Source organism: Eptesicus fuscus, chromosome 15 (genome assembly GCF_027574615.1).
Source record: "Eptesicus fuscus isolate TK198812 chromosome 15, DD_ASM_mEF_20220401, whole genome shotgun sequence".
NCBI classification, from domain to species: domain Eukaryota; kingdom Metazoa; phylum Chordata; class Mammalia; order Chiroptera; family Vespertilionidae; genus Eptesicus; species Eptesicus fuscus.
The window spans coordinates 502,912-519,483 of NC_072487.1; the positions used below are offsets into that span (position 1 = coordinate 502,912).

At 41.8% G+C, this 16,572-nt stretch overlaps 1 protein-coding gene across 1 annotated transcript in view; it reads right to left on the bottom strand.

Annotated features, from left to right (window-relative positions):
* NOL8 (nucleolar protein 8) overlaps positions 1–16,572 on the bottom strand; it is a 48,799-nt gene that overhangs the window by 25,513 nt on the left and 6,714 nt on the right. Inside the window, exons 5-7 of the mRNA XM_054727020.1 lie at positions 15,646–15,781; positions 4,187–4,264; positions 335–2,161 (exon numbers count right to left, since the gene is read on the bottom strand). Of these exons, the coding sequence (XP_054582995.1) occupies positions 335–2,161; positions 4,187–4,264; positions 15,646–15,781 (2,041 nt within the window). The remainder of the gene's footprint in view (positions 1–334; positions 2,162–4,186; positions 4,265–15,645; positions 15,782–16,572) is intronic.

Sequence of the window (16,572 nt, forward strand, 5' to 3'; positions counted from 1 at the left end):
ATGAATATAGGTTCATTACAGTAAATCTTGGCAAGATAAAAATCACTTGGGAGGTGATTCATATGTAAATTCGAATATATTAGGATATCTTACCAGTTCTAATTTCATAGGAAACTACGAAAATAGATAAAAACAAATTAAAAGGGGTTTTCATAAATAGATTAACCTCACTTCTGTTGGAATATACTAAATATACATGGTGATAAAAGCTTCCAACTCAAGGACAAAAAAAATGAAACTGGTGAGTGCCAAGATACTGACCTCTAAAGGGGCATGCCTACCTTCTTGGGAAGAAAAGGATGCAATTTTAGAGTTCTTGTTAAACCAGACTCACCAAATTGGCCAGGGCATTATGAACCAGCTTCTTTTGTACTTCTTTTGCTTTCTGCCTTGCCTCTAAGGCTGACAAACGCTTCTGATTATCTTCAGCATGCTTATTCTTAGCAAAAACATCGGGTGAACTATTAAGAGAAAGTGGGAAGTCAGTTTTGCTTCCCTGAGTGTTCATCCTGGAGACCTCTGGGGAATTCTCAGGAACCACGTGGCTGGGTAGATCAGGCTTCTTTTCAGAGTCCTCTCCTGTCTTTGTCGTCTCGTGGCAACAGTCTTCATCAAAGCCTCTCAGGGAGGTTTCTGCACCAAGCCTTACTGCATTATGTTTTAATGGCAACAGACTGGGAACAGGATTTCTACTTCCCTTTTCTGAACTGCTAGGGGACCCCACTTTGTGATTCTGGGTCTTAAAAGTAAACCGTCTCTTCTGAGGTTGGATATAGTTTGGGTCATCTGCTTTCTTTGAACCTTGGAAAGGAGTCAGTTTGCTTGACGAGCCATTCGAATTTGGGAAGCCCTTCTCCATGGACATGCTAGTGGGATCCTCAGGTTTCAAGGAGTGCTCATTTTTATGAACATTGCCAGAGGCAACATTCTCTTTCAAGGATTTTTTCACTGGCTGCTTTCCATAGAGACAGCCTACTCCCTTGAATGCCTGGAATTTTAGCTTTGAGTTGTTTGCCTTTGGTTTCTGCTTTCCAGGGGTGTTCTCTTCTTCTAAAAGGGAAGCCACAATCTCTTCAGGATAAACACATCCTCGACTTCTGTGGAGGCCACAAGTCCCGTGGCTCTTGGAGGCTCTGTCACACTTGGAGGTGGTTTCCCAGCCATGGCTCTCGGGATCTTCTCTTGGAGCCTTCAGGTCACTGCCAGCCAAACGTGCCAAGTCAGCGAGAGAGAGAGTCACCTGGAGACAGTTGTCCATCATGGCGTTATACTCCCCTTCCTCAGACTCGGCTGATTCCGACCGAGAAGCAGCATCTTCACTGCCACTGGAGTTACACAGAGACTCAACTCCATGACTTATGGCTAGCTCCACATTGGTTTGGCTTTTTTGTACTTTGGTACAATGATCAGAAAGCTCACACGTTTTTCTATTTTTCGAAGAACTTTTCTTGAATACAGACTTTTCCATTTGTGAAAATTCTGTACTCTTTTTTACCTTACCAACATTTTTATTCACTGCAGTGTCATCTGCATCTCCTGAATCATAGTCGCAATCACCTCCCACATTATCTTCACTATCAAAAGAGACGTTATTTTTGTTGCCTAAACCTGTTAAAGAACCAAGTTTGTGAACATCCGATTTGAAATCATCCCTTACAATTTCAAAGGAATCATAGTCATTCATGGAGGACCCTGCAGTTCTCTCTAAGTTTTCCTCTCTTGCGATCATTAGTCTTAATTCATCTTCAGAATCGATATCATCCTTAGACATGCTATTTTTGTTCCCAGTGTTTTCCAAGCCAGAATTCTGAAAAAGACTTGTAAGTTTCTGACTATCAGCATCAGGTCCATGGGGTGATGTAAGAGTAACAGGATCATTAGGTATTTCTTGTGTGGTCTGTGGCTGTGATAAGTGTGGATTCTCCATTTTTACCCTGCTGGGTCTTGGTCTCATAGTCAGAGACAAAGTGGAACTCTGATTCTTCTGCACTTTTATTATCTTCTTGGGAGGGCTGAAAATGTCAGGAAATTTCCCTTGCCGTTTCTTACTCATAGGATCGTTCCCTCCTTCCAATTCCCAAGTGAGATTGGATACAGGAATGGCTTTTGTAAAATCCTCCCCTATTTTTTTTAAGTTGTGGCAGTATTTTGATGGGTCATACTTTATGTTTCCATAAGTCAAGGAACAAAACAAAGGCCTAGGTTTTAGGAAAACCTGTCAATCTGGTGAAGCAAAAGGAATAATGTTCAATCTTTTTTAAAAATTATTTTTATTGTTGAGGATATTACAGATGTCCCCCGTTTCTCCCCCACCCTTTGATCCCCTCCACCCAGCTCCTGCCCCATCCCTGGCCTTCACCACACAATACTGTTTAATCTTACCCTCAGTTCCCTATCCAACAAAATGAGGATTTCACTAGGCGACCTCAGGTTCCCTGAAATGGAGAGTTCTATACAGAATTATAAAAAGCACAGTCAATATTAATCAGCAGAATATATACTTGTATGTAGACACCACAGCAAAGTCATTCAAATTAGATTCTAGATACAGAGTCCCAAAGACTGTTTTCTGTAAATGTCAGAAGCCCATCTACGGAGCTGATGCTGTAAAGCAGAGAACAGAGGAGCACCCTGAGGGGCACAGCTAGACACCACGTGTCCTCGGGTCTCAAGTCCCTTTGGCTCTCCTGCCTCCGCAGGACTAGCTCTGATTCTAGCTATCCGAGCTCTGACTCTCAGCTCAATAATCCCCACTTACACCTCTTTTCTCCGCAGGGCATTTTGTAGGTCTTTATCAGAAAGATAATACCAGGATGTGTTTTGTGGCTAACATTATCAAGAAGGATCTAGTTCAGTGATGGCGAACCTATGACACGCATGTCAGCACTGACACGCGTAGCCATTTCTGATGACATGCAGCCGCTGAGGCGGCCGCATGCCGAGGATGAAACATTTGCTGCTCCTGAGGATGAAACATTTGCGAAATAATGTTTTTTCCTCAAAGTGACACACTACCCACGTTATGCTCAGTTTTTTGGCGAAGTTTGACACACCAAGCTCAAAAGATTGCCCATCACTGACCTAGTTAATGTCAACATGCTGTGATGACTCGGCATTTGCCAATTTCCTAAAACATATGAACAGGCAGTAAGAAGTTGCTTTAAGTTATTACCCCTGAAGTTTCTTTGTTCATCTCATAACTAATGAACACATACCAAGTATGTGAGGCCTTCCACAGCGCCCACGGTCTCTCCGCTTCAGTTCCCGTCAAGATCTCCCTCTTCGCTGTCAGTGGCTACCGTTGGTAGGAAGCAAGAAGGGGAAGAGGAAGGAAGTGCCCCCCATTTCTCCGGGTTTAGTGCCACTGGCAGGGGAGGCTCCGGGGCCTCAGGAGCACAGCAGCCTCAAACAATGAGGACATGCTTGCTGCTCTCTAACCCCAGGTGGCAGCGGTTTCATAGTTAGTAATCTCTGGGCAATGTGTTAGTTCCCAGCTCCTCCAGCACGTTTTAAGGCACTGGCTGAATTACATCCCCTCTGAATGAAAGACGTGGAACTGCTTCTGCTTCTCTGACTCACATTATAACAGGTAACGATACACAAGTGCACCTCTGCCCAGCAGTTCTTAACACTAGAAATTCAGTTTCAACAATCTGACCTTATTTCCTCAAAGGAACAGGCGCATCTGAATTTGCGCATTCTGGGCCCACACTCCTTCTCCACCCACCATTCTCATACTTAGCTATGTATTTCCATAAACTACTTTCCTCTTTCTTGGACTCTCCTTCCCATCACGTTTCCAGGAATGTGAAGCCGCCTGCACTTCCTCTAAAACCTTCTTTCCCAATGGCCCCCTGTCCACTGCCCCACTTTAGATCTTCAGCAATGGCTGAGTCCATGTCACGTGAGAGAAAGGCATATACATTAATAAGTGAAAAGGCTTCTTTGACAATCATCATTTGTATCACTTACTCATATAAAACCTCATTATATTCTCTAATTATTATCTTAATTATTCCATTCATGCAGGTAGTAAGGTCTTACCTTGCCTAGAAGTTGGGAACATAAAACTGTTAAACATCTAAAGATTTCTTGACAGAGGTAGTGAAATTCTAAAGATAGGAAGTAAACTTTGGTAATTAGCCAAAACTGTGCTAAATAATAATTACTCTGGAAACCCAATTGCAAAGGATATTTTACGTTTATGTTGATTCTTTAGATGAAGAACAGGTAAGACTCTTCCAAATTTACTTACAACCCAATTCTGAAAAAATAAAAAAAACACGTATTTATTATATATGTCACATATGAAAAAGATTAACCACATTTCACAAATATAACTTTTTAAAATTTTATTTTATTGTTTAAAGTATTACATATAGTAGTACATGTCTCCTTTCGCCCCCCCCATTGACCTTCCTCCAGTCTCCCCTATCCCCTGTCGCATGCCCTCATCCCATCCCCCCAGTATCTTGTGTCCATTGGTTGTACTTATATGCATGCATACAAGTCCTTTGGTTGACAAATATAACTTTTTAAAAATCCTCACATGAAGATATGTTCATTGATTTTAGAGAGAGGGGGAGGGAGAAAGGAAAAGAATGAGAAAGAGGGGGAAAGAGAAACATGGATCGGTTGTCTCCGGTATGTGCCCTGACTAGGAATCAAATCTGCAACCTTTTGATGTACGGGATGACACTCCAACCAACTGAGCCACCCAACTAGGGCCACAAATATAACTTTAAACAAAATTAAAGTCACAGTCTGCCATGATTACCGTTGGGTTTAGTTTTCTGATAATGAAACGAGTTCACACACACACACACACACACACACACACACACACACACACACACACAAGTATGTGAAGAGAGAAAAACAAAAGGACAACTGGGGCATGTAGTATGCTACACCAAATACACCAGTTGTTAGTGACACCAGCAGCATGGCAACATGAGAGGACTTCTCCATGAAGTTACAAGAAGTTGGACAGCCATAATTCAAAACAGGATTCCCTGTTTAACACACAAACAGCTCCCAGGGTTCCATGCACTGAGACATCTAAAGGTGGGCATGTCAGAGTGAGTAGGGAAAGAGGGAAGAGGGGTGAAGGATAGCACAATGCACATGACAGCCGTGAAGGGTTGGGGTAAATATAGAGGCATGGGAGAAGGTAGGCAAACAACTTCGAGATCATTATATAGCTGAAGGTCCAGAGGAAATACCTGCCTCTACTTTCAGTCTGTGGTCCCTGACTCGGGACTGCCTAGAGCTCGCTCCAGAAAGGGAGTGGATGAATGTGGCAGGGGAATCAAGACAGATGGGGGAAGGCTGCCAGAGACTTCCAACTCCACTATCGGCGCCTCCGCTGCCTCCTCCAGTCCCTGGGGCTACAGCTCCTGTGGGAGAGAGTCCTCCAGACGATGCGCTTCCTCACAAATATAAGTGAGTTTGGAGGAAGCAAGGGAACAGAACCGGTGGGTCTGGGATGATGGGGGTCTGATGCAAATATTTAAAGAGCTTATTGTTGCTCATAAGCCTCTCTTTTTACCCCCTAAACAAGCAGAAAAAAGAATGGTGCCTTTGTCTCTACTCCAGCAGACTCTGTATGAGGCCAGGCAGGCTGGGGAAGATACATCAGGATTCAGTTTATATCCTAAATTTGAGCAGCCTGATCCTCAGAATCCAGGTCAGATGCTCCGTGGTCATCAGTCTATTCCTTTTAAAACTTTGAAGTAGTTGAAGACTTCTTGTTCTATGTATGGACCGACTTCCCCCTATGGGCTGGGGTCACTATATACAATATCTGAGGAAGCTATGGCTCCTAGTGACTGGAATACCGTCTCGAAGGCTTGTCTCCCACCTGGAGATTACTTATTTTGGAAATCTAATTGGGCAGAGCTTAGTGAGGAGCAGGCTAACAGAAACCAAGCTCATGGGGTACCCATTACAATTAATATGCTCACCGGACCTCATGGGGCTTTGCAGGCTCAGTTAGTATACCCCACGCAAGCCTATCAGCAAATAAATGTATGTGCCACCAAAGCCTGGAGGCAGCTGCCAACAAAAGGGGAAAAGTCTTTAGACATAAGCAAAATTAAATTACCATCAACACCAACCCACTGGGGTCAGTTGGCAAGCTCCTGGAGTTGTTGAATGGCTATATTTGGCTCATTCTCCAACTAAGGTATTAACTCCCTTCCATGATTCGGTTTCCCAGCTAATAGCTCAAGCCCGCCTTCGATCAGGCCAGTTAGTGGCCGAGACCCTGACCTCATTGTAGTGCCATTTACTGCTATTCAGCAAGACCGGCTCTGGCAGCGATCAACAAGTTGGCAAGTTGCACTTGCTAATTTCTCCGGAAAGGTTGGTAACCATTACCCAGCAAATAAGGTTTTACAATTTCTCTCAGTTACTACCTTTACCTTCCCAAAGACAGTGAAGTCACAACCTATATCTCAGGCACTAACCATTTTTACAGGTGGATCCAGTTCTGGAAAGGCTGGATCTACTGCAGCAGGGGAGCAAGGGTCCTTCAAACCCCTTATATTTTAGCACAATGGGTAGAAATACAAGCTCTTATTTATGCCTTGACAAACTCTGCTACGGAGCCCATCAACCCATATAGTGATAGTGCCTATGTGGTAAGTATGGCCAAACTAATTGAAACGGCTACTATAGGGCACACTAATTCAGAGGAACTCTTTCATTTATTTTTCAACCTTCAAAAAGTCATTAGAGAACGACAGTTTCCCTGCTTTATTGGTCATATCCAGTCTCATTCAGGTCTCCCTGGTCCATTAGCTATTGATCGCCTCCTTGCTGTGATGCAAGAGGCTACCCCATTTTCTCTTGCCCAGTCCTCCCATGCTTTGCATCATCAAAATGCTGCTGCCTTACCCAAACAATTCCGTATTTCTTGGAAGCAAGCTCGTCAAATTGTTAAGCAGTGCCCTCAGTGTGTAATTAATTCATTGCCCTGTGCAATCGTTGGGGGTTAATCCTAATCAAGGTCTTAAACCTAATCAAATCTGGCAAATGGATGTCACCCATGTCCCGGAGTTTGGTGACCATAGATGGGTGCATGTTAATGTAGATACCTGCTCCCGCTTTATCTTTGCGACTCCGCAAATGGGCGAGAGTGCCAAGCATGTAATTAATCACTGCCTAGCTGCCTTTGTGGTACTAGATCCTCCCTTAGAGCTAAAGACAGACAATGGACCTGCATACACTACTAGTTCTGCTTTTCAACATTTTTGCCAGCAATATTAAATTTGTCCTAAAACTGGTATCCCTTACAACCCTCAAGGTCAAGCAATAGTGGAAAGAGCAAATCGTACTCTTAAAATGCAATTACTAAAACAGAAAGGGGGAGACGGATGTTATGTGTCACCTCAAAACAAACTCAGTCAAGTTCTCTATGCTTTAAATTTTTGAATTGCGATGCAGAGGGTCGTACAGCAGCCAAAAGGCATCGGGCCTCCTGTACAATAGCCTCCGTGGGGTTAGCCCGATGGAAGGATGCACAAACTGGACAGTGGTTTGGACCAGATCCAATAATGATATGGGGAAGAGGCTGTGTTTGTACCTTTCCAGAGGAGCAGCGCAGCCAATTTGGGTGCCAGAGCTTTACGTGCGTCACCACAATGGACCCAGAGAAGCTCCTTGTCCCTTCATTCAAAAGACTGAGAGTTGCCCCGATGACAGTAAAGCGGAAAAGGAAGACGATGAAGGCTACACAAGAGACCGAGGTGCCAACATGGGGTCAGCTGAAGACGTTAACAACTGAGGCCCAGCAGAGGGCAGAAAGCAGGAGGTGGAAGCTACTCCCTCAATCATGTTTCTGGCCATGCTAGCATTGGCTAGCTGCCAATCTTCTGTAAAGTCTTCCGCAGCCAAGCCCGAGGACTCTGAGTAAATTAGCAAAAGAAACTTTCCTTTAGTAGAAAAATGTTACTGTAGTTTGATTTCTCTATTATTGTTGTGTTGCACTGGCACTGTTTTGTCAATAGCCAGAGTTTTGTTCTTTTTATTTTTTTTAATTCTTTTTATTTTTTTTATTTTATTGATTTTTTACAGAGAGGAAGGGAGAGGGATAGAGAGTTAGAAACATCGATGAGAGAGAAACATCGATCAGCTGCCTCCTGCACCCTGTCCATTGGAGATGTGCCCGCAACCAAGGTACTTGCCCTTGACCGGAATCGAACCCAGGACCTTTCAGCCCGCAGCCCGATGCTCTATCTTCTGAGTCAAACCGGTTAGGGCCAGAGTTTTGTTCTTGATGCTTAAGTTTTACTTTCATAATAGTAGCTTAAAAATAAAAGAAAGGCGAGATGTAGGAAGCGGCTATAGGGTTAAGCCTCGGACTGACCTGTTGGCAAAGCCACAAACAACAAGTCCCAGCTTGGAGGGCACAGTCCTCTAAGCATAGTTAAGCTTGATCTTGTGACTGCTCCCTAGATCTTTCCTGGGTACCTAATGGGCTGTGGGAGGTGCAGCAAGTGCTGCCAAAACAAGTGAAACTCACAAGAACTTTATAAATTACCTTGTTTACCTCTGACTATAAATAAAGGCTCAGCTTGCCATCTGGATCTGTTCTGTGGCCTCAGCCAGGCACGGAAGATCCACCTAGACCCAGCTTATTCTCTTTGTCTGTCTTTTCTTCATCCTTCGCCAGCCCCCCTCAGGCTCGCCAAACCCTTGGCTGTGTTGGCGCAGCACAAAAAGTATTCACTCAGATATAAGCAAATTCAAAAAAACAATGCAACTAGCTTAGGAATAGAATCAATGAATAAAAGGAGTACTTTATAAAAAAAAAATTAAAACTTTAAACAAGAACCAAACAGAAATTTTGGATTTGAAGAAATCAATAGAAGAGATGAAGAATGAACTAGCAAACATAGGAAAGAGAGCAGACTAGATGGTATAAAGAATTAGTGATATCGAAGACAGAAATTTAGGAATGACTCTGGTGGAAGAATAGAGAATTGCGAGTAGAAAGATTAAAGACTCCATGAAAAGTATCTGACTCCACTAGAGCAATGTAAGAATAATGGGTTTGCCTGGCTGGTGTGGCTCAGTGGTTGAACCAGGAGGTTATAGTTCTATTACCAGTCAGGGCACATGCCCAGATTGCAGGCTTGATCCCCAATGCAGGACGTGCAGGAGGAAGTTGATCAATAATTCTCTCACATCATTGATGTTTCTATTTCTCCCTGTCCCTTCCTCTCAAAGCTAACAGAGAGCTTACTCAAACAAAATGTTGATGAGACGTTTTCACACATAAGGAAAGAGCTGGACACTTGATCTAAGAAGCTTACACCTAGAGATAACACCTACTTATTTATATCAACCCAAAAAGTTCTTCTGAAAGGCATATTATATTAAAGCTGTCAAAAATTGCCCTGGCCCATGTGGAGTGTTGTCCCGTACACTCTGAAAAGTGGTGGGTTCATTTCCAAGTCACGGCACATGCCCAGGTTGTGGTTTTGATGCTGTTGGGGTATGTACAGGAGACAACCAATTGATATCAATGTTCTCTCTCTCTCTCTCCCTCCCTCCCTCTCTCAAATCAATAATAAAAAAACCCTCAAAAATTAATGAAAAAGGAAAAATCCTCAAGGTTGTCAGGGTAAAGAAGACAGTAACCTATGAAATGAAGCCCATTAGATTACCATCATATTTTTCAACAGGAACACTATAAGCCAAGAGAGTGGAATCAAATATTTAAAAAATGTAAAAAGAGACATCACTATTAAGAACAATACATCCAGCTTATTATAGTGTTCCTGCTGAAAAATCAATCAAAACATGTCGTCCTTGTGTGAGGATTAAAAAGAAAGTTAATAAGCAAGTCAAATTGGAAATTGCAATTGGAAATGAACACACAGCATAAAATGGGATAATGTGTGACAACAAAAACATAAAGCGGGAGGGGGGAAGGACCGAACTTGTACAGGTGAATGAAGATAAGGTGCAATCACAAGAAGAAAAAAAAAACAACAACAACACGAAAAATGACTTTTTTTTTTTGCATAAACCTAATGGTACCCACAAAACAAAAATCTGGAACTGACACACACACACACAAAACCAAAGGGAAACTATAGAATACCAACAAAATAAAATAACAGACAGAAACACAAAGGAAAAGCAATAGTGAAGACACAGAGCTACCAAAACAAAAGAAACAAAACAACAACAACAAAAAACACACAGAAAGGCTATAGGAAATCCTCATACATCAATAATCATCCTAACTGTATCTAGGACTGAACTCACTAATAAAATGACAGAGGAACTAGATAAATTTACAAACAAAACCCAACTGTTTCTGCCTGCAGGAGACAAACACAGTGAGGAGTGAAAGCAGCATCTCCGAGCCATGGGCATCCAGAGAAAGCTATGCAGGCATAGCTAAAAAATAGATTTCAAGATAAAGGTAACAAGAGATAACGATGGACATTTTACAGTGATAAAGGAGGCACTACATCAAGAAGACATAACACTTATCAACATATATGCATCCAACCTAGGAGCATCAAAATGTATACAGCAATCGCCAGGCTGGCATGGCTCAATGGCTGAGTGTTGACCTATAAACCAGGAGATCATGGTTTGATTCCCGGTCAGGGCACATGCCTGGGATGTGGGCTCGATCCCTAGTGTGGTTTGTGCAGGAGTAACCGGTCAATGATTCTCATTACTGATGTTTCTCTTCTCTCTCTCTCTCTCTCTCTCTCTCTCTCTCTCTCTCTCTCTCTTCCTCTCTGAAATAAATATATATTAAGAATATATATATATTTGGCAATTATTAACAGAAATAAAGGGAGAAATTGACAAAAACACAAGTATAGTAGAGAACATAAATACTCATTGTCAGCAATGCATAGATCATCCAAAAAGAAAATCAATAATGAATGACACATTAGATCAAATGGACATGCTCGGTATTGACAGAGCTGTCACATTAAACACCAGATTACACATTCTTCTCTAGTGCACTTGGAACATTCTCAAGGATAGTCCTTATGATGGGGCACAAACCAGCCTCATCAAATCAACTTTATAGCATTCCACCCACTTCAATATACAAGAAAAATCTCCGGTAAATTACCTAACATTTCTCCTTAAAGAACTAGGAAAAAAAAAAAGTCAGTAGAAGAAAAGAAAAAATAAAATTGGAGCAGAATTAAATAAAATAGAGAACAATAACAACAAACAAAAACCAGAAAAAATTAATACAAGAAAGAGCTGGTTGTTAGAAAAGATAAAGTTGACAAAACTCTTGCCAGATGCACTAAAATAAAAATAGAGAAAACTCAAAACAAAATCAGAAATGAAAGTGGATAAGTTACAATGGACACAAAGAAGTACAATGGATAAGTTATGTCACCAAATTCGATAACCTAGAAGAAATGAACAAGTTCTTAGAAATATATATAACCACCCTAGACTGAACAAGAAGGATTGAAAGAAACCTAAATAGTGAGATCAATAGAAAGGAAATTGAAAACCTCCCAAAAAATAGAGTCCAGGACCAGATGTCTTTAGTGAATTCTACCAAATATTCAAATATTTAATACCTATCCTTCTCAAACTCTTCCAAAAAACTGAGGAAGAGGCAATACTTCCTAACACATTTTCTGTGACCATCATAACGGATACCAAAACCTGGCATGGATAACACAAGAAAAGAAAACTACAGACCAAGATTTCTGATGAATACAGATGCAAAAGTCCTAAACAAGATACCAGAAAACAAGAAGATAGAATACAAATAAAAAGATATCACAATCAAATGGGGTTCACTGCAGGGGCACAAGGATGGTTCAACATATGCAAATTGATCAATGTACTACACCACATTAACAAAATGAAGGATAAAAAACATCGTATTATCATATCAATAGATGCAAAAAAGCATTTGACAAGGCATAACATCCATTTATGAGTAATAACACTATAGAAGGGAAGTAACTCAATAAAATAAAGGCCAAAACCCTCAGCTAATATCATACTGAAGAGTGAAAAACTGAAAGCTTTTCATGTAAGATCAAGAACAAGACCTAACTGGTTTGGCTCAGTGGACAGAGCATTGGACTGAGGGGTTATAGGTTCGATTCCAATCAAGGGCACATGCGCAGGTTGCAGGCTCAATCCCCAGTAGGGGGACATGCAGGAGGCAGCTACTCAGTGATTCTCTCTCATCTCTCTCTCCCTCTCCTTTTCCTCTCTGAAATCAATTAAAAAAAAAAAAAGAAAAGAAAAAAAAAAGAACAAGACAAGGATGCCCACTCTTATTCAACACTGGACTGAGAATCCAAGCCAGAGCAATTGGGCAAGAGAAAGTCATGATTACATATGTAGATAATTCTAAAAACTCCACTGAAAGACTATTAAAAACTTTAAACAAATACTGTAAAGTTGCAGGATATAAAATCAGTGTAGGAAAACCCACTGTGTTCCTATATACTAACAATGAAATATCCTATATAATAAAAGCCTAGGTGGCATCACGCCCTTGCGCGATGTTGCCACAAGATGGCCACCTTCATGTCGTCACAAGATGGACGTCACATGATGGCATGCAGGGGAGGGCAGTTGGGGGCCATCAGGCTGGCAGGGAAGGGCAGTTGGGGAAAATGAGGCCGGCAGGGGAGGGCAGTTGGGGGTTATCGGGCAGCAGGGGAGGGTAGTTGGGGCGATCAGGCCAGCAGGGGAGCAGTTAGGCGTCAATCAGGCCAGCAGGGGAGCGGTTAGGGGGGATTAGGCTGGAAGGCAGAAGCAGTTAGGGGCAATCAGGCAGGTGAGCGGTTAGGAGCCAGCAATCCTGGATTGTGAGAGGGATGTCCGACTGCTCGTTTAAGGGCCTAAACCGGCAGTCAGACATCCCCCAAGGGGTCCCAGATTAGAGAGAGTGCAGGCGGGCTGAGGGACACCCCCTTCCTGTGCATGAATTTCGTGCACCGGGCCTCTAAGTCATTAAAATAAATGAAAAACAAAAAACATGAGAAAAAAAAAATTCCATTTGAATTTACAAAAAGGTAGAATAAAACACTTAGAAATAAACTCAACAAAAGAAATAAAGGAACTATTCACTGAAAACTATAAAACATTGGTGAAAGAAATTAAAGACACAATGCTTGAACTAGCCTTATAAAGCATTATACAAATTTAATGCAATCCCCATCAAAATCCCAAAATCAAATAGGACAAAAAACTCATCAAGGTGTGTTCTCCCTTCTGTCTCTTCTTCCCCCACAGGCATCTCTTCAAGTCCAAGGAACTCCACAAGACTTGCAACCAGGGGAGCAATGGGCAGTGGCAGGTCTTCCAAAGCTAACCTCTTGAACTTGTTTCTAAGGCCCCCTCTTCTCCAATTCCCAGTGAGCTAATGCAGCCCTGCCCTAGCTCATTTTTGTTATAACATTTCTAGGAAGCCACAGCCACCCCACCTAGGCTCTCTCCTGTTGCTTCTTCTATCCTAAGCTCTGCCTTGTTTCCCTGTCCCCAGCTTTCATTAAATGTAATCTCAAAAAACGAACAAACAAACAAAACAATCAAATATTTACGGAACCACAAAAAATTGGGAATAGCGAAAGCAATCCTGAGAAAAAAGAACAAAGTTGGCCCGAACTGGTTTGGCTCAGTGGATAGAGTGTCGGTCTGCGGACTGAAAGGTCCCAGGTTCGATTCCGGTCAAGGGCATGTACCTTGGTTGCGGGCACATCCCCAGTAGGAGGTGTGCAGGAGGCAGCTGATCGATGTTTCTCTCATTGGTGTGTTTCTAACTCTCTATCCCTCTCCCTTCCTCTCTATAAAAAATCAATAAAATACGTTAAAAAAAAAAAAAAAAAAAGAACAAAGCTGGCTGTATCATTCTCACTGACTTCAAATTATACTGTGAAGCTGCTATAATCAAAACAATATGGTATTGGCAAAACTCAGACACAGAAGCTAATGGAACAGAATTGAGAACCCAGAAATTAACCCACATATTTATGAGTAAATAGTTTTTAAAAATATATATATATTTTATTGATTTTTTACAGAGAGGAAGGGAGAGGGATAGAGAGCCAGAAACATCAATCAGCTGCCTCCTACACACCTCCCACTGGAGGTGCCCTTGATCGGAATCGAACCCAGGACCCTTCAGTCTGCAGGCCGATGCTCTATCCACCAAGCCAAACCAGTGAGGGCTATGGGTAAATAGTTTTATGGGTAAATAGTTTTGAAAAAATAGCCAAAAACACACAAGGAGAAAAGAAAGTGTCTTGAATAAATGGTACTGGGAAAATTGGAATGTCATATGCAAATGAATGAAACTAGATTGCTGTTTGTCCGCATACACACTCACTCAAAATGGCTCAAAGGCCTAAATATAAGACCTGAAAAAATAAATTACATTAAAAAAACACACCCAAAAACAAAAAAACACCCCGATAGATATTAAACTTATGGAACTTGGTCTCAGAATTTGACCCCAAAGGCAAGGGAAGTAAAGTACAAGCAAAAAGGAATGAGTGGGACTATATCAAACTGAGACACTTCTGCACAGCAGAAAAACCATCAACAAAAGGCAACCAACAGAATGAGGGAAAATATTCGCAAACAATATATAGAGATAAGGAGCTCATATTTAAAATATAAATGAACTCATACAACTCAACAAAAAACTAACAAACAATCCAATTAAAAAATGGGCAGAGGATCTAAAAGGCACTGTTCTTAAGGCATACAAATGGCCAACAGATTTATGAAAAGATGCTCACCTTCACCAGCTATTAGGGAAATACAAATCACAGCTACAATGAGGTACAACTCCACGCCTGTTAGAATGACAATTATCAATAAAACAAATAACAACAAGCGTTGGAGAGGTTGTGGAGAAAAAGTAATCTACATTTACTGTTGGTAGGAATGTAAACTGGTACAGCCACTATAAAAAACAGCATCACAGTGCCTCAAAACATTAGAAATAGAGCTATCTTTTTTTTTTTTTTTTTTAATAGAGCTATCTTTTGACCCTACAATCCCTCTTCTGGGTTCCTTGTGGAAAAATTGGAAAACGTGTTTATAAATATGTATGTACCCCTATGTTCACTGCAGTATTATTCATGGTTGCCAAGACATGGAAACGATCTAAGTATCCTTCGATGGATGACTAGATAAAGATGATGTATATACACACAATGGAATACTGTTCAGCCAAAAGGAAGAATGAAATACTGCCATTTGGGACAACATGGATATATCAAGAACTGTATGATTTCATTCATAAACAGGGCATAAAAAGCAACAAACATAAACTCACTGGTTATCAGAGGGAAGAAGGGGGGGAGGGTGAAGAGGGTAAAGGGGGTCAATATACGGTGACAGAGGAAAGACTACACTGGGTGGTGAGCACACAATGCCATATATGGACAGTGGGGACCTGTCTCCACTGATTTCAGTTCTTGTTTCTATAAAATGGAGGAGAAATGTGCTTGCCCACGAGTTGTAAAAGCACTTTGAAACCATAAAGTACTATGTTCCAAGTACTGTCTACTAGTATGTTAGAAAGCAACTGCTTTAGACATGATACCCAGCCAAGTGGTCCCAGGATTGGGTTCTCGGCTAGTCAGGCTACAAGAAAAGACTCACTTTGTGCCCTGGTACTTCTGTCCCTGGCACAGCTTTCATATGGAAGTCCACCAGTCCCATCTTTTCTAACAAGTTGGTGTTGCCCATTACTGATTTTTCGTTCTTTGCTTGTGCTTCTTCTCTCTCTCGGGCCAATCTGAATCAAAGAGAAAATATAAATAAATCAACCATGCTATCAATGGAGCTTCTGTTTTATTTTTATAACATAATATAATGCTGTTTAACTTTATAGTGATCATTTAGAGTCCCTCAATTTTCCCTTTCAATTGAAGCACTTTTGCATTTTGTCCCTTCTCAATGCCACCTTCCTCACGAGGAAGAGGTGCCTTTCAGAGCCCAGTCAGCCAAGTCGGGATTATTCCTATCCTAATGAAGAGAATGGAGATTCAAACTCCTCACCTTATTAAGGCCTGAACTACTGCGCAAACCCATCATTACTGGGCTCTCTGCCTCTGGCCTGTTTTCTAACATCCCACCTTCAGGAGCAACTGTCAGATTTGTGCTCCTGAGGCACATCTGCAGGCACTTCAGGACAGCGGGCCCTGAGTGCTTGCCTTGCTCAGGACTGGGGCACCAGGTCCTGTGCACAGTAGGCACTAAAGTGCTATTGAATAAAAGTCTCACCACTACCCTGTTCACAGCTGAAGGTATTCCCAGCTGAAGAACAAAATCAAATTCTCACTGTCCCTTCAGACCACTGCCTCAAAACATGCCTCCGGCCTGCCACTTGCCTTAGACCAATTTTTCCTTGATGAACAAGGTTATCAATAACACTGGTTGCTCCATCTATATATTCCTAAAATTACTTTTTCTTATTAAGGTATTATATGTGTACATACCTTACCATTGCCCCTCCCCCACCCCACTCTCATACATGCCGTCACCCCACAATGTTTTGCATCCGTTGGTTATTCTTGTATGCATGCA